General features: G+C 41.8%; 1 protein-coding gene across 3 annotated transcripts in view; it reads left to right on the top strand.

The window, feature by feature from the left end:
* The window catches only part of LOC125391771 (uncharacterized), a 252,517-nt gene that overhangs the window by 113,323 nt on the left and 112,743 nt on the right, over positions 1 to 26,451 (top strand). For 2 of the 3 annotated variants that reach the window (XM_087906346.1, XM_087906345.1), the window contains exons 4-6: positions 9,206 to 9,304; positions 17,919 to 18,012; positions 18,557 to 19,030. The exons of the other annotated variant lie outside the window; for it this stretch is intronic. In XM_087906346.1, coding sequence (XP_087762472.1) covers positions 9,206 to 9,304; positions 17,919 to 17,965 — 146 coding nt within the window. In that variant the 3' untranslated portion in view covers positions 17,966 to 18,012; positions 18,557 to 19,030. Of the gene's footprint in view, positions 1 to 9,205; positions 9,305 to 17,918; positions 18,013 to 18,556; positions 19,031 to 26,451 lie in introns of those variants that run through there. 3 annotated transcript variants of the gene reach the window in all.

The raw sequence follows: 26,451 nt of genomic DNA, 5'->3' as shown, positions 1-26,451 counted from the left end.
CTGAGGGTTTGGATTCAGTCCCTAGACCCATGTGAGAAGGCAGGTGGGATCATGTGTTCTTCTAACCTCGGCACCGAGGAGTCAGAGACAGGCAGATCCTTGGAACTTTCTGGTGAGGCAGCGCAACCACATCGGGGAGCTTAAGGTCCTAGCAACAGATTCAGTCTCCAAAAGCCAACATGAATTGCCATCCTGAGGAACTACAGTGTAGGCTGACCTATGGCCTCTACATACAGGTACACAACACATACATATCCACACATAACATAAAGTGAGGATAAAAAGGATAACCTTTTTACATGGGAGCCAATGAGAAATAGGATACAGAGAGATGGGCAGGAGGGTTAAGTAGATCCCTTCACTCATGTCCCATTATGGCTCTTTGCAGGCATTGCTACATGTCAATCAAAGCAAAGGAAGACACTAAAATTTTGATACATGGGGAAAGAGAGAGAGAGAGAGAGAGAGAGAGAGAGAGAGAGAGAGAGCTTTGCATGGGTTCTAATAAGAAAAAACTGTAAAGAAAAAATGATCTTCTCCTAAAATTGCCTATGGAAGCTGGCCAGGCCAGGCCAAGTCTCGCTCAGAAGCAGGCTCCCTGACTATTTTTGGATGTCTAAGAGGAAAAAGCCACAGAGATGGAGCACAGCTGGACAGCAGGAAGCCAAGAGTTTCATCAGCAAAGACCTCCTCTGGATTTGTTTTGCAGGAGAAACAAAAGTGGGAAGGGCCTTTACTCTCCCTCAGGGACACGTTGAATATTCAAAATATTAATTTTGGAATCCCAGTGCCTACACGTTGGAAACACACTGACGTGGAGCTGTGGTTGATTGGATTGGCAGAGAGCTACTCTGAACCTTCTGAGGGTGTCATTCCAAGCCTCAAACCCCACACAAACTCAAAAGGATACAACAAGCAACCCAGAAAACTAGACAGATGGACTGCAACCCCCAGGGACCCTAAACAAATCATAAACCAGCACTTGAAACCACTACAGGACTTTCGATTTCAAAGGGGATCTGAGTTTTATTTGACTGCCCACCAATCCTCTGCTGCAAACAGAGGTCTCACATTCTCATTCTTGCAGACTCCAGAATAGCAAGACAATCCCCAAGACTTGCCTGCCTTAGTTACCCACTGCTGGGGTTGCCCATGGAGCCATCTCTCTAACCCCTGATCCCTGTGTGCTAATCCAGTCTGCTAATCTGTTCTTTTGATGTGTGTTCTCAGTTGTTGAAAGGTCTGCATTAATCCTTCTTGTCTTGTTTTTTTATAGTGCTTGGTAGTCCCCTACTCATTTGGCTGGCTATTCCTTTAGTGTGGATGATTCTTTCCAGTGGCCTTACAAACGTTTCTCTTGAGTTTGAAGAATGCCTTCAAGTGTCTTTTCTCGTTGATATTTTTCAGCATTTCCCTTTACAGAATTCAACTGACATACCCTGTATTGACTTTCAAATGAGAATTAGCTGCAATCATTATAGGAAGTGGAAGTACAGGGACATTGGTTGGACTGTGGGCTCTAAGACGTTAGTTACATGAATGAGTGGAAAGGATAAATGCAGAGAGAGAGTGGTCATAGCATCCTGATCACAGTGGAAGAAATGGACATGGTGAAAGCCAGTAGAAGGCTGTCAAAGAGGAAGATCTCAATAAAGGTAGAACGAAAAATGTGTGGTGAAGAAATGCATTGGAAAACCCACAATAATGCCAGTTCGCAGAAGGCTAAGATACGGAGGCCGCTCCTCCCAATCAAGCCAGCCTATATCTCTTTAGAAAGACTATTAAAAGACAAAAATTTAACAATGAAGAGTAGAGAGGAAAAGGGTATGAAGAAAATGAAAAAAACAATAAACTAAACAGAGTGAGGACACAGAAGGAACGAGCTGGCCCGCTAGGTTGACAATGTGCATTTTATGATGGAGAAATAAGTGCAAAGTGTGGAGAGCACATGGGGTGCAGTCTGATGAGGTCATCTGTCTGCTTGCTGGTTCCAGTTTTGACTCTCTGTGTCCTTCCCAGGCTCCTAGATGCCAGTCACACCCTTGGGTGGTCCTTTGCAAGGCTAGGGCACAGACGTTGGTCTCAGCAGCGGGAGGCTCTTCTGGATCAGGTTGCCAGTGCTGGTTGGGAGTCTGGGCAGTTCCTCCAGGGTCTGCTGTCAAAGCTGGTGTCACTGCTTTTTCCCAATCTCCGTCATGTGTCAGGAATCCATGTCTTTCCCTGCACACTCAGGCTTCAACCAGGTTTCCATATTGCCAAATATTGTGCAGTTCTGAATCAAAGTTTCTTCATCACAGTCTAGATATTCTGCTGGTCTGGTGTCATCATATAATCCCATGGCACTTTCTTTGAGGTTTCCCAATATGTGGTTCATGGAGAGTCTAGGGTGGCCAACCATAGAAAAAAAGGCCAGTTTTCCCCATACCTCCCCTTCCCCGCCAATGCTTCTGCTCCGTGCGACTTTTTTCTCATTGTTCTCCCTTCTGTTCCTTACAATATCTGTCACTAAGGGTAAAGGGCAGACTTTCTGAGGCTGTCTTAAGTCACAATGAGAGTCGCTCCCTCTCACTAGCAGGGAGGCGTTCCCAGACCCACTTCTGAGATGGGCTCTTGAACTTTTTCTTCTATTTTCTGAAGTTGTCTGTTTTGAAATACAACTTTTTTGTATTCGAAGCCCAAATTTGAAAACCAAATTTTTGGAGTTGCCTGTTATTGAAAACAGAGATTTGGGGCAGTCACCCATCCTCTTCTGAACACCCTTTCCCAGCCATTCCTAGTTGGTTCCCTGGGATTTCTAGTCGGATGCCCCTTTCTATCTCCTACCATCTTCCAATCTCCAATGCTTCCTCAAGCACGTTTCTTTTTAATGAGATACAAATTGCTATCAAGGAATAATCTCTGATCATGCATTTGCATTTGTCTTAAAGGACTAAATAGACTAAGTCAAAGAAATGAAGCTCTAATTGTAGGCAACAATAAGCAAAGTCAGGAGTTCAAACTATGGCCAAGGAGAACAGACAAAGCAAACAAACCCAACTGAATTGTGGGAAGAATGAAAGGCAATGGTATATATCCAAGAAGACATGGCTTCTCTTTGAAGAAAATAAAAATTACGTTTCAAAACAGGAAACAACAGGAGAAGGACTGCTCTGTCTTCACGTGTTTCTTGGACATTTATGTCTCCTCAGTTGGACACAGCACTGCTCTCTAAGGAGGAATTTGCTGAAGTTCAGACAGTTGGGGAGAGTCCAGTTTTGTGTGACTGAAACTAGAATTCATGTGTTTACTTCCTATTCTAAGATGCCTGCTTGCATTTATTTTTTAAGATTACTGTTGTTTCAATATTTATTTCATTTTGAAATAATTTTAGTCTCACAAAAGTCTGCAAAAAGTAACAAAATATTTCAATGTTCCCTTTGTTTAGCATTTCATGTGCTACTGTTATAAAACCACAAGCAACTGTGGAACCCCCAGAAGAACATGGATACTGTACCATCAACTAATCTGAGACTCACTTAATGCAAATCTCAGGATTTATCTCACGAATGGTGAATTTTTTGCTCCAGAGTCCAATGTCTTGTCATGTTTTTAAAGGTCATCTAGTCTGGGACTGTTTCTCAGTCTGGTCTTCAGGCCCTTAAACCACTAGAGCATCCCTTGCTTTTGTGTGCCCGAGGCACTGTCTTTTAATTAATTTGAGGCACTCAGTTTGTTCAAGGATTCCTCAGGGACAACTGGCTCTCTTCTCAACTTGTAACAAGAGAGGCCGTTTGTTAATACCAGTAGTGTAGTTAAGATGGTGACTCCAAGTTCCTAAATCCCCAAGTTAATATTTTCCTCTTTATAGAGAATAAACATTTTGTAGAGAGATACTTCAAGAAAATAAAAATGCCCTATTTCTTGTTGTATTTTAGTTCACAAGTTTTTATACCTATGGTTTTTTCTTGTAAAAAAATGATTACTGTGACATTTGACAAACGATGACTTTCTGTATCCTTGATGCCTTTGTCTCTCTCCCCTTCCCTCACCATTTTTCTTCTCTCCCCTCCCCTTATCATCTTTTTCTCCCTTCTCTTCCTTTATTTATTCCTTCTTCTCCCCTATCACTTTCCTCTCTCTCTCTCTCTCTCTCTCTCTCTCTCTCTCTCTCTCTCTCACACACACACACACACACACACACACACCACCCTGCGGCCAGAGGTCCCCACAGCTGTGTCCATGGCTTGAGAAGCCTCCATGTTGTTGTTGCCTTCCCAGTCATCTTCTCTCACTGCCTGGAGTCATTTCCCGAAACAACTTGAGCACAGCACCTTGTCTCAGTTTCTGCCTCCTAAAGGCAAAATTTACAATGGAAAATGTCATAATTCTGCAATTCTAGCTTATCCCCTGCCTTGGGCCTCTGCATTTTTCTCCTTTGCAAATATTTTCCTGTTTGCAACTTTCCCCCATTTCATCCCCTGAAGATTCCCTATGTCCTTCCTTGGTTTTCCAATGAGGTGTCAGTCAAACAGGCTTGATGTCTCCATGAGGATTTCATGGTTTTCCTTCCTTTGCATTCCAGAACTCTACCTCCTTACACCTATGCATAGATTGTCTCCACTTTGCTGCCCCATTTCTCCAATTTCTTCTCCTGATTTTTAAAAATGGCATAGAGTATGCTCCCCACGTGACTTTTGTTTCTGTCATTTTATTTTGTGAGTCCTTAGTAACTGTTGCTTCACTTCCAGGTGGCCCCTGCCTTGGCTTGATTCTGTGTATTGGTCAGCAGTACCAAATAAGGAGGAAGGTGGAGAGAACGAAGGACAAAGTCTGTGTTTTAGAGTCCACAGTATGTCTTCCCTTGGATGGCATCTTAGCGTCACAGATTTTAGGGTTCAGATGGACCATCTATATGAGCCCCAATCAAACTGTGTACATTGCTGTGTATGGTGTACCTCTAATTTTGAATTCTCCTCATATTCACTTCAAAATAAACTCTCTGATGCTTGCCTGGGAGGGGAGATACCCGGGTACCCCGGGCATGCTGACTCTTGCAATTTCTCCAAATAGGGGAAACTCAATGGCATAATTTGTGGTAATGAGGATCAGGACTTGACTTTTTCCTCTAAATTAATTAATTAAATAAATGAAAAGAAAAGAAAGCAAGTCAGGAATCTGGGTTATAAACAGGAACTACTTCTCTTGGTTTTCTTCATTGTTGTTGTTTTATTTTAATTGTTTGTGTGCCCCCCCCCAAATATCAATTCTCAAGTTTTCAAGGCCAGGACTAGCACTCGAAATTCCTTGTATCAATTAGAGGCCATGTAGGGCTTTACTTTGCCAAAATGATCCCTAACCGTCAATAGCAGCAATGCCTGTGAACTTGTTAGAAGCACTGATTGGCATGTCACTGCTGCAGGGAAATCTGGTCGAAGTCCGCAGCCTGAACCTTAGGAGGACCTTTGATGATACTGCAAGTCCTGGAGTGTGAGAAAGCCATTTTATAAGACTCTCTCTCCTAAACTAGGGCCAAAACTTGTCTGAATTTTCGGGTTTCTGATTTTTAGTCCAAATAGCAGAGAATTTGGGATCTAGGCTGGTACTTTAGGGTGACAGCTCTTTGAGGAAGATAGACAGTATTTTTTTTCCTTAACTATCTGGGAAAAGAATGGTCCTGGACCTGAGGCTAGAGGCCCAGCTGAGCCCCAGATCTGCGTCTCATTAGTTGCTGACCCCAGACAAGCCACTTAACCTCTCCAGGCTCCTCTGGGCCGTGTAAATGCCACATCATTGAACAACAAGGGTACTCTCTGTGTTTCCTCATTAGCTGAAGTTTCAGTGACTTAAGTGAAAGGTTTCTGTTTTCCCTCCTGTGAGATGTCACCAATGGGAAGTGCTCTGTCATAGCTTTGAAGCTTCAACTATGGCTAGTCTTAATTTAAGTAAATCCATTCATGCCCAGAGACAGTGGCAATTTCCCCCATGTCGTGGTAATTCGGTTAAATTTCAAGTCTTCATCATAGCTTCAGCACACATGGGAAGCCTGCTTTCTGTTTGGCCTGAGCCCTGCTGCTACGGAGAATACCAAGTGCAGGGGGAGAGTGTCCAAGCCTTGATACACAGGGCAAGATGGAGCCTAACTCATCCTGAAATCAGCACACCCTTTCTGATTCTTCTGTGGCTCACCCTGTTTTTAGTTGAGATTATTGTAATTCTTTCTCCTTGATCAAATACTTATTGTTGGAATTTTTCTCTGTTCTTTGTACAGTTTGTGACAACCATAACAAAAGAATGCATGAGTGGAAGATCCTCCCCGCATCATTTCAGAGAACTTTTGCTCTAATATCAGAATGGGTTCACTTATTTCTTCATTTGTTTGGTCATTAACATTGTTTGAGAGAGGCTGCTGGCCAAACTGTGACTAGTATCTAAGAGTCTGTGATCAGACCTAAGAACAGAGAGCAGGGATTTAAGGCTTGGAGGGCAATTTGGCATTGGCATGCTATCCATCCTTGTATAAATAGACCGGTCTTGTGGGACAAAACAGAGACCCCTGTGGGTGTGATTAAACTCAAGTGACTTCATGTGGCTTGAGTTGACAGTCTCACCCTGGGAAGGATGGATATATAATTAGGGAGGTGAAGTAGACCCCCCAAATGTGGGTCCCTTGCTCAAAATTATTTAGAATCCCAAGATGGTAGCAGAAATATATTATACCAATGCATTAACCAAGAGCTTCCATTAAGTATGTGGCCTTGTGTAAACACACAGGCTAGACACTCATGATGCTGGGCCTGCATACATTCTAGGATCATGCTATAACATGTAGCATTTTGAATTTAGCAATATACATTTTTTTGTTTCTGTTTTTATCCCCAGTTTAAACTTTAGTGAAGCCTTGGTTGCAGTCCGGGTTCAGCAGCATTAGTGGTGAAGGAAAAGCGCAGACTGCTAAGGTTTCACTGCGTTTTACGAAGAGGCTTCTCTTCTGAATTTGGCAGTAGTTGTAAAATAAATGGTGACAGTGGAAGACGTGCTAAACGTTGAAGGCCCCATGAGTTAATATCCTTTTGACTTATAAATGGACTGGATTGTTTCCTGTGGCCGTAGCTGGGGTTAAGGTGTAGCATTACAGAGACTCCTTGGTTGATAGCAGGGTAAAACTGCTACAAAGGAAGTACCATTGGATGTCAGAAACTAGGCTGAAGAGTATTTTATTAAGTCAAAAAACATTTTGAAGAAGGTTCATTAAATGGGCATGTGTTCAAATACCATCTCTATATTATATCAGTGTCTAGGTATATGCTCAAATAGTATTCTTATTTGTAAACACATTATGTCTAAGTACTAGGGCTTTGTCTCTTATAAAGTGACATTTCATGCTGCTGAAAGAAACAGAAACAAATGCACACACTGACTTAATTGTTTAAATACTTATCACCGAATTCACATCTGCATCAACACACTTCAATGATAACACATTAACAGTGGTTCTTAATCTTCCTAATGCTGCGACCCTTTAATACAAATCATGTTGTGGTGAGCCCAAACCATGAAATTATTTTGTTGATGCTTCACAACTGTGATTTTGCTAGTGTTATGCATCGTAATGTAAATATCTGATATGTAAGATATCTGTTACGTGACCTGAAAGGGGTCTCAAATCATAGATTGTGAATCACATTAACAGTTAGTGTAACCACTAAATTAGCATCAGAATATATTAAAGATGACTGTTTGGAACTTTGGAATGAGTCTATAACTAAGAAGGGAAGTTACTATACACTTTCAGTGATATGCTTAGGACATGACTACTAACACACACACACACACACACACACTATTAAATGCAGAAGTTGTGGCAAATGCATGGGTTCTTCTGCTTAGAAATCAAATATAAAGTGACCTGGTTTCTCTGGAGGAAAGAATTTGCTTTGGGGCTCATTTCTGACAGCCACAGCTAAGTCCCAACTCTGTAAACACACCAGGAGTCACCGTGTCCAAAGTGTGCTTGTCATTAGGTTTTACAGCGGATGATATGGAGTTTACATCAACTTTAATGAGCACAGTTGGTTCATTGAAGAGACACTTGCTGTGAGAAAGGGACTGGCCAAATTAAAGGATGCTTAGCAACAATACGAAAGTAATGGCATGACTAAACTAGAGGCAAGATTTGAGACTCTTCTCTTCTGCACTGTTAATTTTTTACCACTGTGACAAATTCCTGAAAGAGCTTCAGGGAAGGGCTTATTGGGGCTCAGGTTTCTAGCAGTGTCTTCATGGTAACAAGGTGTCTGTCCAAATGTGAGGGAGAATCTCATGGAAGAGCAAGGCATGACTGCTAACCTCGTGAAAGCCAGGAAATGGGGGGGGGAGCAGGGGTGTGGAAATAAAGGTGTATTTTCCCAGGGCATGTCCCCAGTGGCCTGCTGCTCAGACCCTATCTCTTGATATCCACCGGATCCTGAGTAGTACCAACAAGTGGGGACAGAGCTTTTTAACAAGTAAGCCTGTCGATTTCATAGCCAAATCATGACAATGGATGTGATGGAGTCAGATTATAAATAGCTCTTTTTTTTTAAACTGATTGTTAGAACCCATCAAGAACAATAAGGACCATATTCTAGGACTCTACCATTCAATTCCAATCATGCGCTATCAGCCTTCCCAAAGGCTATTCCAGGTAGCAAGTATACCACGTGATAGAAGTTTCCCAAGCAACCTGTGGAAATCAGTTCTCTTTTTCTTACCATGTAAATCCCGGAAATCAAATTCAGATCACCTGGCTTTGCAAGATGAGTCATCTCACCAGTTCACTGTCCCCATACCCTCACAAATGCAAAGGTCTCTAATTTTCTGGGATCCAATAGCCATCCGTGGAAAGTTCTGTATAACTGTAGCGTGAAGGAACGCTTCTTGCTCCTTCAGCGTTAGTAACAGTTTCTTTGCATCTTGTTGAGGAAATGCATTGCGAGATCAGTGTTTCTGTTTACCATCTCTTCAGCATGTCTAATGAAGTCGTAAGTTCACGTGAAGAAAAATGAAATGCCTTTTTCAGGGGTACCAAAGATTGAAACAAAAAGGCAGGAAAGTATTTTAAAGGGCAGAGTTTCTAGGTTATTATGACATGTAAATAATTCCTTAATGATTATTTGATGGAGGAGGGTTATCTGTCTATTGTTACTTTCATTGGTTAATAAAGAGACTGCCTTGGCCTTTTTGATAGGTCAGCCCTTAGGTGGGTGGAGTAGACAGAACAGAATTGTGGGAGAAAGAAAGCAGAGGCAGACAGACGCCATGACTCTCCTCTCTGAGACAGCCGCAGGTTAGAATCCTCCTGGTAAGCCACCACCTCGTGGTGCTACACAGATTATTAGAAATGGGTTAGATCAATATGTAAGAGTTAGCCAATAAGAGGCTACAGATAATGGGCCAAGCAGTGTTTAAAAGAATACAGTTTCCGTATAATTATTTCGGGTAAAGCTAGCCAGGCGGTGGGAAGCAACCCGCCGTTCCTTTTACTACAATTATTGAACAGGTAGCCAACCAAGTTTGATATTGATAATCTGCAGCATGTTAGCCACCTAGTGACTTACAGTGTGATAAATTTTGGGTTTTGTTTTCCAGTGTAAGAATATCTATATAGTTAATGTTTCTGGAATCTTCTTCTTTCCATGAAAAATAATTTAAACTTCACTAGAAGGCTTTGGACAAAGAGTTGAAATTTGATATAAATGGGCTTAATGCTAAAAATTCAGCAATGCTAGCTTTATTTTTGAATACCACAAGGACATGTGCTCAACTATGTTCATAGCAGCATTGTTTGACATAGCCAGAACCTGGAAGCAACCTAAATGCCCTTCAACTGAAGAATGGATAAGGAAAATGTGGTACATTACACAATGGAGAACCACACAGCAGAAAAGAAATGACATCTTGAATTTTTCAGAGAAATGGATGAAGCTAGAAAACATCATTTTGGGTGAGGTAATCCAGACACAGAAAGACAATTATCACACGTACTCACTCATAGGTGGTTTTTAAACATAAAGTAAAGAAAACTAGCCCACGAATCACAATTCCAGAGAACCTAGATAACAATGAGGGCCCTAAGAGAGACATACATAGATCTAATCTATATGGGAAGTAGAAAATGACAGTATCTCCTGAGTAAATTGGGAACATAGGATCATGGGAGAGGGTTGGAGGGGATGGGAGATACAGGGAGGGGAGCAGAAAAAGTGTAGAACTCAATAAAATTCAATCAAAAAAAGAATTAAAAAATTATTACCAAGAGACTGAAAAGAGACTTAATGTATTGTTTTCCACTTCTGTAATAAAATTCTTTTGATTTGGTTTCTCTAGTTGTTAAAGAAACAAAACAGAAAAATAATGTAGCTACACTTTACCTTAAGGGACAATATTGCCATGGGTCCAACCTGATTAGAGAAGCTAAAAAAATATAGCAAGCCTGTTCTTCATATTGAAACACTGAATACTGATATATTACAGTATTAATCAGTATGTAATACTGATATATTACAGTATATACATAGAATTCATTATGAAAGGGAACATGACATTGAATCAGAAAATGTACACTCTTTTGCTCATACGTTAGGATTGTAATTACAAATGGCCAACACTAACTGCAATAGCAGGTTTCCATTTAACACTATTTGCACGTGTTTAAAAATGTTCGCAACTGTCAGAATTAACTCTCTTCTATGCTCTGCATGGTTTTAGCAACTGGTTGAAAGTAAATTACAACTGCCAAAGCCAAGAAGAAAGTCACCATCACTGTTTTTAAATTTTGTTTTTAATGATTTTTTTTATTAGCAAACAAAATGCACGTAGCGCCTTTCATTATCCCTTGTGACTAACCTTGGCTTGACGCTTACGTCATCCTACAAGCACGGCCTTCCCTATTGTTGACTCCCGTTTGTTTGGTGTGTTGATTCCCCTTCCATTCTCTCTCTGTGAGTCTCTTTGCCAGTGGAGTGTGTTTCCTACAGACAATAACTAGTTTAATCTTGCTTTTCCTTCAGTCAGTTTGGCTGTGTATTATAAGTGGAAATTTGTGATAATTCGCATAGTGGGTTATTACTGAAAAAATTTTGCTGACATAGAGCAGAAAACAAACCACTGTAATGGTAATGGGACCAAACTGAAGAAGATACAAAAATACCCTTAAATCTAACACTACTGATGACCAGAGAATAGATGGCGGCAAAATAATAGTGTCTTATGTAGTTATCAAGTTATTTAGGGAAAAGTACAAACAAGGAAGGGGATTTCTGGTATTAGCTCACTTGATAGACTCCTTGCCTTACATGCACAAAGATATGAGTTCGATTTCTGGAATCAATGTATTATTTAGTTGTCTTAGCATTGTGACAAACTACCTGGAAAAAAAAAGGCAACCTCAGAAGAGGAAGGAGGAGTTTGGCTCCCGGTTATTAGGTTCCATGATAGAGAAGGCATGGTGGCAGGAGCATGAAGACACTGGTCATATTGCATCCTCAGTCAGGAAATAAAGAGAGAAATGCTAGGCTAAACTAAGCTAAACAGTCTCTTACAATGTGCCCAGAAGCCTGTCTCCAAGGTGATTCTAGATCCTGGCTCCTGATGCGCTGACCATCAATCTTAACCATCAAAGCCTTAGAAAAAGTTCAACATGGGTGTGCACAGTTGGTATTCCAGTGGTGAAGGGTGGAGAAAAGTGGATCCCTGCTGCTTCCTGGCACCAGCTTAGCCTGCTTGCTAGGTCCCATGCTAGCTCCCAGGCCAGTAAAGCAGCCTCTCTCAAAAAATGAAAAGGCAGGATAGCGCCTGAGGAGAAGACCTGAAGTTCTCCTCTGGCCTCCACATGCACTGCTGATGCATATGTAAATGACAAATACACACACCCATCACACACACACACACACACACACGCACACACACACACACACACACACACACACACACATTGTTATAGCCCTATGGTTTCCTTCCAGTTAGGTTGATGCTGGCCCCTAACCAGTCAGGTGTCAGATGTCATCCAGAGGTCTTGTCCCTTTAGAAGCTATGTGAGTCATAGGAAATCTAGTTCTAAACTGTTTTGGATGCTCATCATGTGTCCAAGTGATTAATGAGATCATTTGTTGACAATATGAGAATGAGGCTGGTCAGATGGCTCAGTAGGTAAAGTGTTTGTCATACAAGTGTGAGGACCTAAGTTCAAATCCCCAATACCCATGAAAAGGTTGGCCATAGTAGCGCATATCTGCAGCTCCAGTTCTGTGTAGAAACAGGCAGGTCCTGGAGCTCATTGGTCAGTAAGCTTAGCCCAGGAAGTAAGCTCCAGGTTTGTTAAGACGCTGCCTCAAAAATTAAGTGGAAAATGACTAAGGAGAAGTCAATCAATTTTGACATTTTAACTCTATATGCATGCACACATATACAAACAAGTTATGTATATTTTCCACCTTAATAAGTCTTAGAGAAACCGTAATTATTAAATTATTACAGTCTTTTCTTATTCACAAGCAATATAATGACAAAAATGAATTTGCAAAATTTGTAAAAGAACAAAAGATAAAAATAAGGAACTAATTAAAAATAAATACAATGTGTAAAGTGAAGAAAGAAAAGTAAATTAACCTAAACATAAAGAAAATCTCAAGATAGATGAATCTCATGGGATCAAGGTAAAAGATAAACATGACAAGAAACAAAATCTGATATTAAAATGAGACCAAATATAGGTGTAATAGAAGACTTGACAGATCATTATTATTTAATTATATATTTTAAAGCTGACCAAAGAATTATTCAGCATGTAGACTCATTCAATTTTGTAGGTGAACGTGTGTGTGTGTGTGTGTGTGTGTGTGTATTACAAGGTCTCGCTATGTAACCCAAACTTGTCTGGAACTCATGATGCTACTGTCTCAGTTCCCCATGTGCCATGATTCTAGGTGTGCTGCCATGTTTAGCTCTTCTGTGACTCTACAGTGTTAGAGTCGATCTTAATTTATCTTGTCTCAACAAACTGAAGAGGGAAAAAGACAAAGGCATATACATATTTTGGAGTGATTGTGGTCTTAATTCTAAGACACTGTAGTTGTTTCCACTTAGGAACATAGATATATAATCCTAGCAAATCAAATTCAACAGTATACACACACACACACACACACAAGTATATACACACATATATACATATATATATGTATATATACACAATGACTAAAATATATTTATATACTTATATATAGTTGTAATAATATATATTAGTCATTGTGTGTTTATTTAAAGTGAGTTTGTCTCATATAAACAGCATATTGTTGGGTCTTTTTATATTGGTTCAGTCTATTTTTAGTTATTCATTTATTTTTTAAAACAATCTTTTCTCATTTTATATACCAATTCCAGTTCCCACTCCCTCCCCTCCTCCCACTCCCCCCCACTCCTCCCACCCACACCATCCCCCCCTGCACTTCTCAGAGAGGGTAAGGCTTCCCGTGGGGAGTCAACAAAGTCTGGCAGATCACTTTGAAGTAGGACCAAACCCTGCTCCCATATCTAAGCTGAACAAGGTATCACTCTAATGAAATGATCTCCAAAAAACCAGTTCAAGCACTAAGGATATATCCTGGTCCCACTGCCAGTGGCCCCATACAACTGTCACCCACATTCAGAGGACCTAGTTTGGGCCTATGCAGGTTCCCCCGCTGTCAGTCCAGAGTCAGTGAGCTCCCACTAGCTCAGGTCAGCTTCAACAGTATATTCTTAGAATATTAAGTAAGGGATTTCCTTATATTGAAAGGCTGATTCTCATCAGGAAAATCTAACAATAAAGTTGTGTAATGCCTTTGGCTTTCTCAAGACAGAAAACCGTTTCAATGCCTAATGAAGATTTTTTTCAGATTAACAAATTAGAACTACAGAACTTTTGATAATAATAACAATCAACTACCCAAGCTACCAACAAATACCTTCATTATTTTACACATGAAACAACACAAGCTTGCTTACTTTGGAACTTTATATTTGAATATAGGACTGGTACCATGCACTAGATATGCCTCCTATGTACATAGATATATGTACATACGTGTGTGTGTATGTGTGTGTGTGTCTACATGTGTATAAGGTGTTCTTACATGGAGAAAGAGAGAGAAAGTATGTGTGTGTTTAAGACATTGGCTCACATATTTATGGAGGTAACCAAGTTCTAAGAGCTGCTATCATCAAGCAAGTCTTCCAGGGGTGGCGAATGGTGCAGTCATAGTCTATCAATATCAGATGGGCAGCCAGCTTGAGTCTCAGGAACTGCTGGTGCTTCAGTTCTAGTATAAAAGCAGTATGTGTAGAGGGGATGGAGCCTAGGTATTAGCTCAGACTCTCAGGGTGACCCTTGTCTCCAGGAGGGCCGGTCTTTTTGTGCCACCCAGACTTTGAACTGATTAAAGGAGGCCACCTTAACTGGAGAAAGCAATCTATTTGATTCACATGCTAATTTACCCAGAGTTACCATCACAGACACATGAAATAATGGTCAACTAAGTCTCTGGGCATCCTGTAAGTCTGCCAAATAACATAAACATTAACTGTTACAGAGAACAGTGTAGAAGTATGTATGTACATGGAAAATTGGGCACCATGGTAACAATCCAGGTGGTGACATCTGCAAGAATAAACAGGTCTAACATCTTCTCCATTATCCCGTGACAAGGTGTGGTGATGGTGACCACAGGCTTGCCAGTGGTGTTTCATTAAAACCACCCAACAGTTTGGTAGGGCATGATTTTTGGTATGGCTACTGTATTCCTGGTTTGGCTTTTTATCATCTTTGGGGACTCAGTTCCTTTAATATCACAGGAGTAGCTTTGTATGTCTCTGCTAATTACCCTAATTGATGTCTCCTGTAGCTCATCATTGTTTTGTACTTCTTAAATTTGTATGAATGCCAGGTACTGAACCAAGTGATAGAGTACAGAGGTGACAATATTTCTGTCCCCATGAGCAGTTGAGCAGAACTATCGTACAGGTCAGTAATATTGCTATTTTCATTCTAAAGTCAAGGAAACTGGTACATTTAGGTAAAAGAATGCCACTTATCTATATAGGCATCATTGCCTCTAACTCCTCACCTTTCCCACTTCCCTAGGCATCCCACCAAACCCCATTTGTACCGAGTTAATCAGGCCAACAAATCTAGGCCTCTCCTCTCCTCCTGCACAAAGTGACTAATCCCATAGAAGCCATGTCAGCCACTCTAAAAGGGTCTTCCCGATTCTTTCGCCACAGACTTCATTAACTATGGCTCCAGGACGGAGGTGTGAGATTGAATGCAATCCAGGATGTATTTAGGATCCAGACCTGAGATATTTTCATCCATGCAAGAAATTTCTTGTTGTTACAGGCAGAGGAGATGCAAAAATATCATATGAGTACACGTCATTTCTTAGCCAAGCAAAACCTTCAGGGCATCCGAAGTTCACACGTCAAGCTGTGCACCCTGCCCCTCCCCACAAGGCAGGAGACTATTTTTCATGTTAAATGTGTAATTTAGGACTTACACCTGAAAGCATGACCGATAGGTTTCTCTTCTACAAGCCAACACTTTCAAAGATGACATATTTCATGTTCTCCAGAGGAAGATGGGAGGCAGAAAACTCACGAGTTAGAGTTCAGATAGGAAATGGGGTGTGAACAGCTGATGCACAGCGGGCTTTCATTTGAAAGTTGTGTGTGTTTCAGAAGAGACAGTGTCCCAAGAGCCATCTTCCAAGGTCTTAAATATTTTCAAGGGAAAGGCATGCGTGGAGAGGGGTTAGCACTTGGACTAGCGTCCCCCAGAGCTGGATGCAGCTTTGTGTAATCCATTTTATTATGTTGGTATTTATTGTGTGCTTCATTCAATAACAAACTTAAAAGAAACCAACTCACCATGTTATTATCTTCGACAGGGATGTTGATCCTCACGCATGGTAGCCGGTGTTCATTCCTTGCAGGAAGCAGAGACATTGCAGCTCTTCGGGATATGAGTATTTGTATATGCTCACATCAGTGGAAGTCCTAAGTTAGGACAGCTTTGAGGTAGTGACACCGCACTCAGGGTTGGCACTGAGAACCAAGCTCATCTGTCCTCAGCACAGTGACATTCGTTTGGACCCTAGATGGGCACAGTAGGTTTAAGGACAGCATGCTGGTGAGAACATTTTGGGACTGAAATGACACAATTCTTAATATGTCCCTTATAAAACAAGATGCCCCGGGGAAGATTTCTCCCAAAACCTTTTGGTCAAATTGCATTATGTGGCCATCTTAAAACAAGCTTGTAGAAATAGAAAGGCTGTAGTGTCTTCTGACACTGATGGCATTCTCTTGGGGGACAGGGAGCTAAGTCTCCTCTAAAATACAAGGTCAACAAGGACCTGAGAAAGAAAGACTGGCTGTTAGGCAGGGAATCCATGGGATCATTTGTTTTTTGTGACAGCCTTAAGGTGTGCCTGAGAGTTTGCTGTGCCTATAGGAAACTGGAGAACAGCCCAGTAAAGACCCACACCACCAGGGAGAGATTTGACGGCTTCAGGAACACATATATGTGGTTTGTTACAAAGGAATGGCAGGAGCTCTGAGTCCACAGCACAGCACAGAACACAGGAGGAAGAAAACTGTAGCATTGCCAAGTGAGATCCCAGCCCTGTCCCTGCTCCTCACCAACAACACAGCCTTGGTCACACATACATTTCCTTAATCTCAGTCCATACCACTAAAGAAGGTTGCTTCCTGGTAGGGTTCGAAGGGTCAAATGAGAAAATGTGTCTACTCACATTGCATAAAGAACGACAGCCCAGAAGGAGGATTTAGGGGAAAAAATAGCAATGACAGCATAGTGTTAAAATATAGGCGAGGATGCGGAGCTGTACGTGGACAGGAGAGAACCTTCTGAGTCTGTCATGGTGAGTTCAGACAGGAGTCCTACAGAGAGCAGCACCTGGAGCTGTGGACATATCTCAGTGACAGTGTTTGACGCCCTGGGTTTCAGCCTTGGCATTGAAAGAAAAAAAAATCCAACAACCAAGCAATGATTAGATTTGAGAAGAGAGAGTCAGGGTAGATGAGCCGTAAGGGAAAGGAGGGAAAAGGAGGAGGGGGAGAGAATGGAGAGAAGAAAGAGGAGAGGGGGTAGGGGAGAGACAGAGGTGGGGAAGAGAGGGAGACAGAGAGACACAGAAAGACAGAGGCACAAAGACACAGAGAGAGACGGAGAGAGAAATGGAGACAGAGATGACCGGAATAAGTGCATCCCCAAGAGGAGTTCTTGTGTTGTGTGAAGGACTCTGCAGAGATAAGACAGTGAAGTAACCATGGGTGAGCGTCCAACCTTCAGACAGCAATAGGAAATTAATTCACATTAGGAAGTTCAAGACCAACCCTGAATATCACATCGACTCAGCCACCGGAGGGCTTTGAGTTGAACATCAACCGTTCTTCTCCTTTGGAAAATGACGCTGAGTCAGAAGCCACAGGTCCCACACTATCCTCTCATTTTCCATCTTAGTCAAAGGTCTGATTTCTAGCTCCACTCATGGCTGCATCATAGGAAGCCCACATTTCCTGTCTTCTCAGATATACGACAGTGTGAGCAAACACACTGAGCCAGATTTGGGAGGAACTTACTTAGCTTGTGGAAACTGCCTTCCTTTTCCTGCCCTTTTCCCCATCCTGCTAACCCAATACGGTTGAAATTGCCAAGGCCAAAGCAAATACTTGGGATCATGTAGAAAAACTCTGATGCTAGAGATAGCACAGCAACCAAAACGGAAGGAACCGAACCCTTTCCCAGGCTCTCCAGCGCTCTGGACCACTTCACTGCAGGACTCTTTCACAAGAAAGAGAAGTTCCTAAATTGTTCATTTCAATCTTTTCTTTCACCTAATCAGATCTTAACAAACACAAAACGCATGGCTCTAAGTGGATCAGATGGTGACAACACTAGACACCCCAGTCAGAGAAAAATGACCTAAGTGGAAGAAGGTAAGTGGAGCGAGGGGAGTGCTGCCCTGGGAAAGGAGTTCAGAGAAGACGGCAGGGTGGGGGATTGGGACTGTTAGGGTTGCTTCCCAAGTGCCCAGGAGGCATGCAGTCCACACCAAGAAAACGTCAGAGTGTTCTAGAAAAATTTGCCATTTCCAAAAGGAAAAGAAAGGATGATGCTCCGTAACATCATCATCTGGGCAAAACCTGAACCAAGCCAGGTGGTGGTGGCACACACCTTTAATCCCAGCACTTGGGAGGCAGAGGCAGGCAGATGTCCAAGAGTTTGAGGCCAGCCTGATCTACAAGAGCTAGCTCCAGAACAGGTTTCAAAGCTACAATGAAACCCTGCCTTGAAAAGACAAAGAAAAAACCAGGGTGGACCACAGCATGCTGCACCCTGCCAGGGGACTATGGGGGAAGCACAAAATGGGAGCCACCACGCTGGGCAGTGACTGGCTATGGCTCCAGGCCAGCTTTTCCAATCCAGTCAGCCCCAAGTCTTATCATTTAACATGGGTTGAGTTGTGTTTCTGTTATTTAGAGCTAAAGACTTTTGACCCACTGAGTGGCTGGCAAGAGGAGTTCCAGAGGAAAGGCTGGGAGCAGAAGCCTGACAGCCACAGGCTGGAAACGGACCTGTGGATGGAGAAGTGGATGAGTACCACTTATACAGATAGTCAGCAAAGATAGGAACAGTGGCTGCTGAGGGTGGAGTTGACAAACGTTTATTTGTTTATTTAACTGTGGTAGAGAATGTGTGGGGAAATGGCCCAGGTGGTAGAACATTTGTCTAGTATTCCTGCAGTCCTGGACTTGATCCTTGGAACTGTGTAAACTTGGTAATCCCAGCACTCACAAAGTGGAGGCAAGGGGGACAGAGACGAAAAGATCATCCTCAGCTACATTTCAAGTTTGAACCTCCTTGGTATACAAAAATTAAAAGAAAAGAAAAAATTTTAAACACACAAAATTAATAAGCAACAAAAATGAATAAAATTTAAAATCGTAAAGCTGAGCGTGGTGACTTGCCTTTAATCTTAGTATTTATTTGAGAAGCTGAAGCAGGAGGATTGCTGCAAGTTCAAAGCTAGCTTGGGATGTATAGAAGTTCTAGAGAAGTTTGGGCTACAGAATCAGACTGTCTCAAAAACACAAGTAAAATTAAGTAGGAACAGTAGGAAAATTTGTTTAAACGCTAGTGTGGAACAACCACTAAAAAAAATAGAACAAGAGGGAATTTTTATATAGAATAAAGTTCCTGAGGGGAGAGAAAAGAGAAGATAAAAGGCTGAGACTTGGGAAAGATGCTATGAGTCATCTTGGATAGAACGAGGAATAGCTCCGTTGTCCTCAGAGGAGAGAAAGAGATTTAAATAACTCTGTGGTATGAACGCACACATTAGGAAAGTTCTTCAGTCGTTCCAGTCTTTCTGGGAAGATGCAAAGAGATAGGGGACAAGGATGCCAGTCAAGCATCTGGCAGATGCTCTCAGAAGCTCTAAGAAAGCATCTAGCTGTTAGATACTTGCTTAACTTACCACACTAAGCCTGGAGTGTGTGGCTGAAATCACATCTGTTGAGCAGGGTACAGGTATTTCTAGAGACAGGTTAAAATCGAGATGGCAGACCTGGTATCAGTCTGCATCTCTTAGAATGAAAGTCTACATAGGGGAGAGGGGCTCCCCAAACTCTGGAAGACTTCTTCTGTTTGAGAAAGGTCGCTCGTTCCAGTGCCTTCTCCAGATGTGGAACTCAGAGCTGGGGTAGTCATCCTGGCTATTGCTCACTGAAGGAGTGTGAGCTCTGGCTTCAAGTCTATTTTAACAAGGCTCTGCTCTCAGACCTCTTGTTTGAACTTCAATAATCAAATGTTTGGAAATCGTTAAGTAGCTGCTTTGCCTTGTTTAACGCCATGGCCGCAGACACTTCACAGAGCTGACACAGGATTTATGTCTCAATAACACAATAACGTTTAGTGCGCACTGTGCATGTAGAATGATTTATGCCCAATCTGAGATTGGAGAATGATTTACACCCAGTGAGGACCAGAGTTATGAGACACTCTGCTAAGATACCCCACATCCTGTCACTGGCTTGCTTTTCCGCTGGATGGGGGATGGCCATGTTCGTGTTTGGATACTTTTCTTTGAGTGTCTGTTCATTAGAAAAAATTGGAAGTCTGAACCAGCAAGATGTTTCCCGTCGCTCTTGTTCCTATTAGTCATCTATAAACTCCACATCGTTCTGGAACAGTTGAGGGAACGCTATCACAGGAACTCAATACCAGACACAATGTGCAGTATTCCCAACACTAAACTGCTCTCCTTGAGAGCACCGTGCAACGGCCAAGCTTATCTCCGTGACTGACTTGCACAGGGCTCCAACACCACAGTCAACGAATGTCTTTCTCACACTTGTGCTGAGACCCACAGCAAGTCAATGAGCAGCTCCTGGTGTGTCCAGAGCAGTTACAGTCAGCAGCATAGACAGACACTGAGGCAGAACGGTCCCTTGTCTGAGAAACAGTCCTCTGTGTCCGAGAGAAAGCTGAGGGTGGGGCTTACCTGTGTCAGCACCTGACTCTGCTGTCTGGTTTCACAGCCCTGGCCTCTAGCTTGATCTGTTTGTGCCTTCATGTCTCATCTGGAAAAGTGATGATTAACGCTCCCCTTGGGATTATTCTGGGAAAATTTGACTCAAAGAATATCCAACATACCAATAATGTGTAGTTAAAAGAGAGATGGTGAAGAGAGAGAGAGAGAGAGAGAGAGAGAGAGAGAGAGAGAGAGAGAAAGGAGGGGAAGAAGGAAGGGGAAGGGAGAGAGGAAGGAAGGAAGGAAGGAAGGAAGGAAGGAAGGAAGGAAGGAAGGAAGGAAGGAAGGAAGGAAGGAAGGAAAGTGAACAAATGCTCTGAACAGCAAAGGAGAATTGAACTAGGCTTAAATTCCACTCTGCCCCTTGCTGCCTGTGGTACAATGGTGAACTGGCTGTGTTGCTGCCCTGGGAAGACACCAGAGATCTCTCAGCAAGTATTTATTACAGCATGAATGAGCACATGTGTATAGTTTTTCCCTTCTTGCCAATAAGCAGCTGAAAAGTAGAGGTACTTCAGCGAAATCCTTCATATTTAAATTTTCATACAGTAGACGTTGATCACGTTTTCCCCCTTCTCCAACTTCTCTCAGATCTTCCCCACTGTCTTACCTACCCAATTTCTTGTTTTCCTCTTTTCTCTCTGACTCTCTCATTCTCTCTAAATAACAAATGGATGAATGAAACAAGAAAAACAAACAAACACCAGTAAGACAAGAACAGAAAACACGGTCCACAAAAAACAAAATTAGAAAACCACAATTAAAATACAACATGGGCTTCTTTTTGTGTTGGCCAACTACTGGGCACGTGGTCGTTTCTGGAGTATGGCTGATACACCCAGTGACATTCCACTGGAGAAAGCCAATTTTCCCTTCGCTACGGGGTATGATTGCAAATGGCTCCTTGGTTAATTAGCAAGGTGTGACGTGGTGAGGATGTCTGCTGCATAGATACAAAGCCATCTCGCACACATGTGTGAAGCAATGCGTGTTTTCTCAGGCCTCATTCACCCTTCCTTCTCAGTACACTTTCATCCAGCCAGGAGCACCTACTACCTTCCTCCACACAGCTTTGCCTTATGAGTTGCTGCCACAAGGAAGAAATGGGGCTTAGTTGTTGACTGACAATAACAACAACAACAACAACAACAACAACAAAAGGCTATGAAAGCTAAGGGCACTAGAATTTTGACAGGAGAGGGTGGGAAAAAACCCCTTAAGGACTCTCAGACAGTATAAAGTTCTATGACAACTTTTTAGAAAAGACTTTTGGATACAGGCCCTTCCAAAAATTTATTCCCTTCCCACAGCCAGATAGCCTCCAGAATGTTCCTTCTTTTTTAAAATTTTTTTTGGTAGCAAGCCAGTTCTCACCAACATGATCTTCTCTCATGGGGCCACACCAGCCCATTTCTTCCTCATAGATTCTTTAAGGAGCTCTTGTCCTTCCTCATAGAGTCTACGAGGAGCTCTTGTGCCCTGGATAGGCAGGACAGTGAGTAGTGTCAGAGTTTCTTTTCCCTTCCCGCTCTGCCACAAACCCAGTAACTACTCACACAGGCCCCAGTTACCTATAGAGAAAATCAAGATTTTTCCTTACTGTCGACTCATATTTTAAGAGAGAGCCATACAAGTTATTGGCCTGGATTTCCACACAAGTATTTGTTTTCTAAGCCATAAGGAAATAGAAAGTGAAAACCACAGCGTTTTTGAAAAATGCCTTAAAGTTGCCCAAGCATTTTATTTTCCAAAATATTTCATATCCTTCGGGTCCGAGGGAAAGTAAACAAGATTAGACATGATTTACTTTAAGCAAAACTTGGAAGGTGAGAAAAATGAACTACTCAGTAGAGCCCGAGTCACAAAGTTTCTTCTTTAGGTCCATTCTGCAACTGATTTCTGAGCACATAACTGAGATGTCAGCGGGTTAGGTCGTCCATCTCTGTTCGCTAGGCACTGAGCTCCTTCAAGGCAGGACTGTGACTTGGTTATCTTTGTGCTTCGTATAATCCCGGTCCTCTGCTGGCACTTCAAGTCACTAAGGCTGAAGCTCTCAATTGCCAGCACCCAAAACATTGTTAAACAATGGGGAATTCCCTAAGGTGATGTGTGTGTGTGTGTGTGTGTGTGTGTGTGTATTCACCATACGCTAGGAGACAACCTCAGGGTCATTACTCCGGATGCCACCCATTTTTTTTTTCTTTTGAAACAGGGCCTCCCAGTGACCTGGATTTCACCATGGGTAGCCTGCTAGTAAATCCCGGGGAGTCACTTGTCTCTTCTCTGCTTCAGGAATTCTAAGCACATGCCAGGAAGCCTAGATTTTTATTTTAACTAGAGTTCCAGGATCAAATTAGGTCATCATGATTGCAAAGTATGCATCTCACTTATATTCCCATCCCCCTGATATTTTCCTAAGAGCTTAAACTGGATGTATTAATCATAAATTTTATATCAAGTCTTAAGGTTCCTGGTCAATCCTAGGTTTTTAAGGTTTTTTGTTTTGTTTTGTTTCTGTCTCCCATCACTATTAGTGTAGTTCTCAGATCTGGAGAGTCATGGTGGTTCATTTGATGGGATCAATGGAGCCAGAAAACCAGCTTTTGCCACCCTCTCTGAACTCAAAGTTCACATGTGGAGTTAAGTTTTTTGGGAACACGCCCCTTCCATGTACTTAGGCACTGTCCACTTCGCAAAGCAAGTACTCTAGAATCCATGTCTCATCTGGGAAGGCTTTCTTCCTGTTTCTCGAAATAGCTCCAATGAGTTAGATATCCTATATCATTATGTATCCATTCATTTATTCATCTGTTAGTTCATTCCATAAGGTCTCACTCTGTACACCTGCCTGGCCTGGAGGTCACTATGTAAACCAGGCTGGCCTTAAACTCACAGAGATATGCCTGCTTCTGTCTCCTGAGTCTTTTAAAAAATATTTTTAAATATTTATTTTATTTTTAAATTGCACATGTGTGCATGTGAGTACGTGCGTGTGTGTGCGTGCATGAATGTGGTGTGTGTGCACGCGTGTGCATGCATGTGGTATGTGTGTATATGTGTGTGTGTGTGCGTGCATGTATGTGGGGTGTGTGTGTGTGTGGTGCAGATGCTCATGAAAGCCCGAGGTAATGCCTCTGAACCTGGAGATACAGTCAGTTGTGAGCCACCAAATCTGGATGTTGAACTCAGGTCCTCTAGAACAGCACTGTGTATTTTTAAGCACTGAGCCATCTTGCCAGCTCCTCTACCTCTTCTCTTCCTCCAAAGCTATACTTTCCTTTGACAGTGTGCGCCTCCTTTCTAGCCTTATGTCGAGCCTCTGAGCCACTATGCTGATGCTGGGATACAGTGGCATCTCAGCGAGGCAGTTTTTCTGTTAACTTTTGTTTTCAGGGGGCAGTTATGCTGACTACTATAGCACTGGTGTTCCCTGGATATTTGATGCTTTGCCCCTAACAGATTCCATCACTTAGTAGGCATATTCAGAATAAAATCTCTCTGAAGAAAGATACAAGTATACAACATCTCCAGATAAATATCAAAATAGCATCAGTGATAACCAAAGGCAAAATAGCTTTCTAATAGGAAGTGGGGTGACTTCCAGTTGGCCTTCTATTATGTCAATACTAAATAATGAGCCTTGGCAAAATGTGCCACAACCTCAACAAAATTCTTACCAAAGTCTCTTTTATCAAGCGAGCAATTTATTCTTTATAAGAAAATATTTGTTTTGACAACTCTTTAATTGTCAATAAAGTTCAATTCAGAGCAATTGAGACATGGAAAAAGCTCGCTCTCTATTAGTGACATTTTTTAAATTGTAAAAGACCCATAGAGAAATAGTTTTTCTTTTCTATTTTTTTGACAACTTCTAATGAGGACAACAAGGTTTCATAACATGGAGGAATATTAGCAAACTATCTTAGTGAATATATAAACTCTTACGATCAGAGTGTGAATAACTATAGTGTTAATAGATCTCCCCAATTTTTGACATTTTTTTCTCCTAAATAGACACCTTTATGTTTTAATGGAAAGTTATGAGCATTCAGGGAACTGCCTGCAATCGCCATGAGAGTGGATGTAGCTTCAACTTCTGTTTGAATGACCACTTTCTTGTATCTGGATGCTCCTTCCATTATAGGCACAGTATCATAGTCCATTTGCAGTGGGTGCTGTAAGCTTTCTGTTTCTCCGGCTGCGTTTTCCTGTCCAGGGCCTCAGCTTTCTCAGTAGGGAGATATTATTTTCCCTGCAAGTGACTTCTTAGGGAAGAGAATATGCGAGTACCTCTATTGTATGCGGCCAAGGCTCATAAATAAAAGAGTTAACTTGCAGTTACCTGGAAATACCTGCACACTGCCAAGGCTACAATTGTTCCCTCATTTATAAATCTAAGTTTAAATTAAACCAAAATCCCAGGATTTCTTGGTTCCAAATCTTCTCTTTTGGCAAAATTTGCTCTTGGTTCAAAGAAAAGAAAGGCTTTCTTTCTCCGCCGCCCTTCTTTCTTTCTTTTTTTCTTTTTTTTTTTTTCAAAGGGGCTCAAGGCTTCTTGGACACCAAATGACTTTTACAAAGTGCCATTTTGTTGAGTGCAAAAGAATAAGAAACAGATGGGCTACATTTCCTTTGAAATGCACACTTAGTTAAAATTAAAGACAAAAATAAAAAAAAAAGAACAGTAGAGAAAAACACTTTTTGGTTTTGCCAAGACCCAAGCCACTTACAAAAAAAGAGGGCATAAGAAAAGAAGAATAGTTTGAGATGTTCTTGCCAAACCAACTCCCCTTTCTGTGGCACAGAGCTTCGTTTAGACCAAAACACAATGGTGCAGAACATTGATCTGGTTGTGAGAGCAGTTGTGAGTCCGCCAAGCATCACGGACATCAATCAATATGTCCCTTTCCTGTTCCCTTCTACCCCCAAGTGGGCACAGTGACATGGTGATTCCTTGTTTTTAAAACTAGATTTCTAAACAGATCGGCTTTGAGTAGGAGAGTGTATTTTAATTTCTTAGGTTCTTGGAAGGATGGCCATACTACAAATAGTAAATAAATAATAAAAGTGATTCCACGGAATGAAAACCAACTGGCTTCTGCCAACTCGCTTTCATCGCATGACAGAAAAAACAAAGAGTTGGTCTTGCCCTAGGAATGTAGATAATGAACTCATATGTTGGGATGTTGATTTCAATTCCATTTAACACACACTATTCAGCACCTACCATATTCCAATCATATAGCAGCTTGCTGTAAGCGGGCTTTAAAAGGAGCTGGGCGATCAGCTGGGGAGAGGGAAGGAGAATCAAATGATAGGGTAAATTACACCAGAAAATAACTCGCTATCAACACAGAGACTGATTTGTTCATCTCAAGAGTTCTCAAGAACAAAACATTTGTGAAACTGCATTAAATGCATATGTATAAAAATCTTGCACTAAATGTATCCTATAATAACGGTCAAATTTGGAGGCATGCGTTTTTTTGACAGCCTCCTGTTAGAGTTTCCAGAACAGAGCTAAGGAAGTAGAACAATGATATCCTGGTCTCTCACATTGGCTGATCAGAAATTTATGCCAACGTGGACAGCACTGAAAATAGTTAACGAGCACATGCAACTTTTTGTCTTTCAGATTTCTGTTCACACCCATCAGCACAGCCTGACAGTTCTCCTGTGAGTTTCACTCCGAAGGGGAGGGCAAATCTGTTTTAGCATTGACACTAAAATGACCTTCTTTTAGATCATCTAGAGTGTCCTTTTAATTTTTTAATTTTTAATTTTTATTATGTAACTCCTTCCACCTTGTGGGTTCTAAAACTCACTCAGGTCATCTGTCTCG

Source organism: Myodes glareolus, chromosome 5, assembly GCF_982192425.1.
Source record: "Myodes glareolus chromosome 5, mMyoGla1.1, whole genome shotgun sequence".
Lineage (NCBI taxonomy): Eukaryota > Metazoa > Chordata > Mammalia > Rodentia > Cricetidae > Myodes > Myodes glareolus.
Note: the sequence above shows the minus strand (reverse complement) of the source record. Positions and strands in the feature narration are given on the sequence as shown.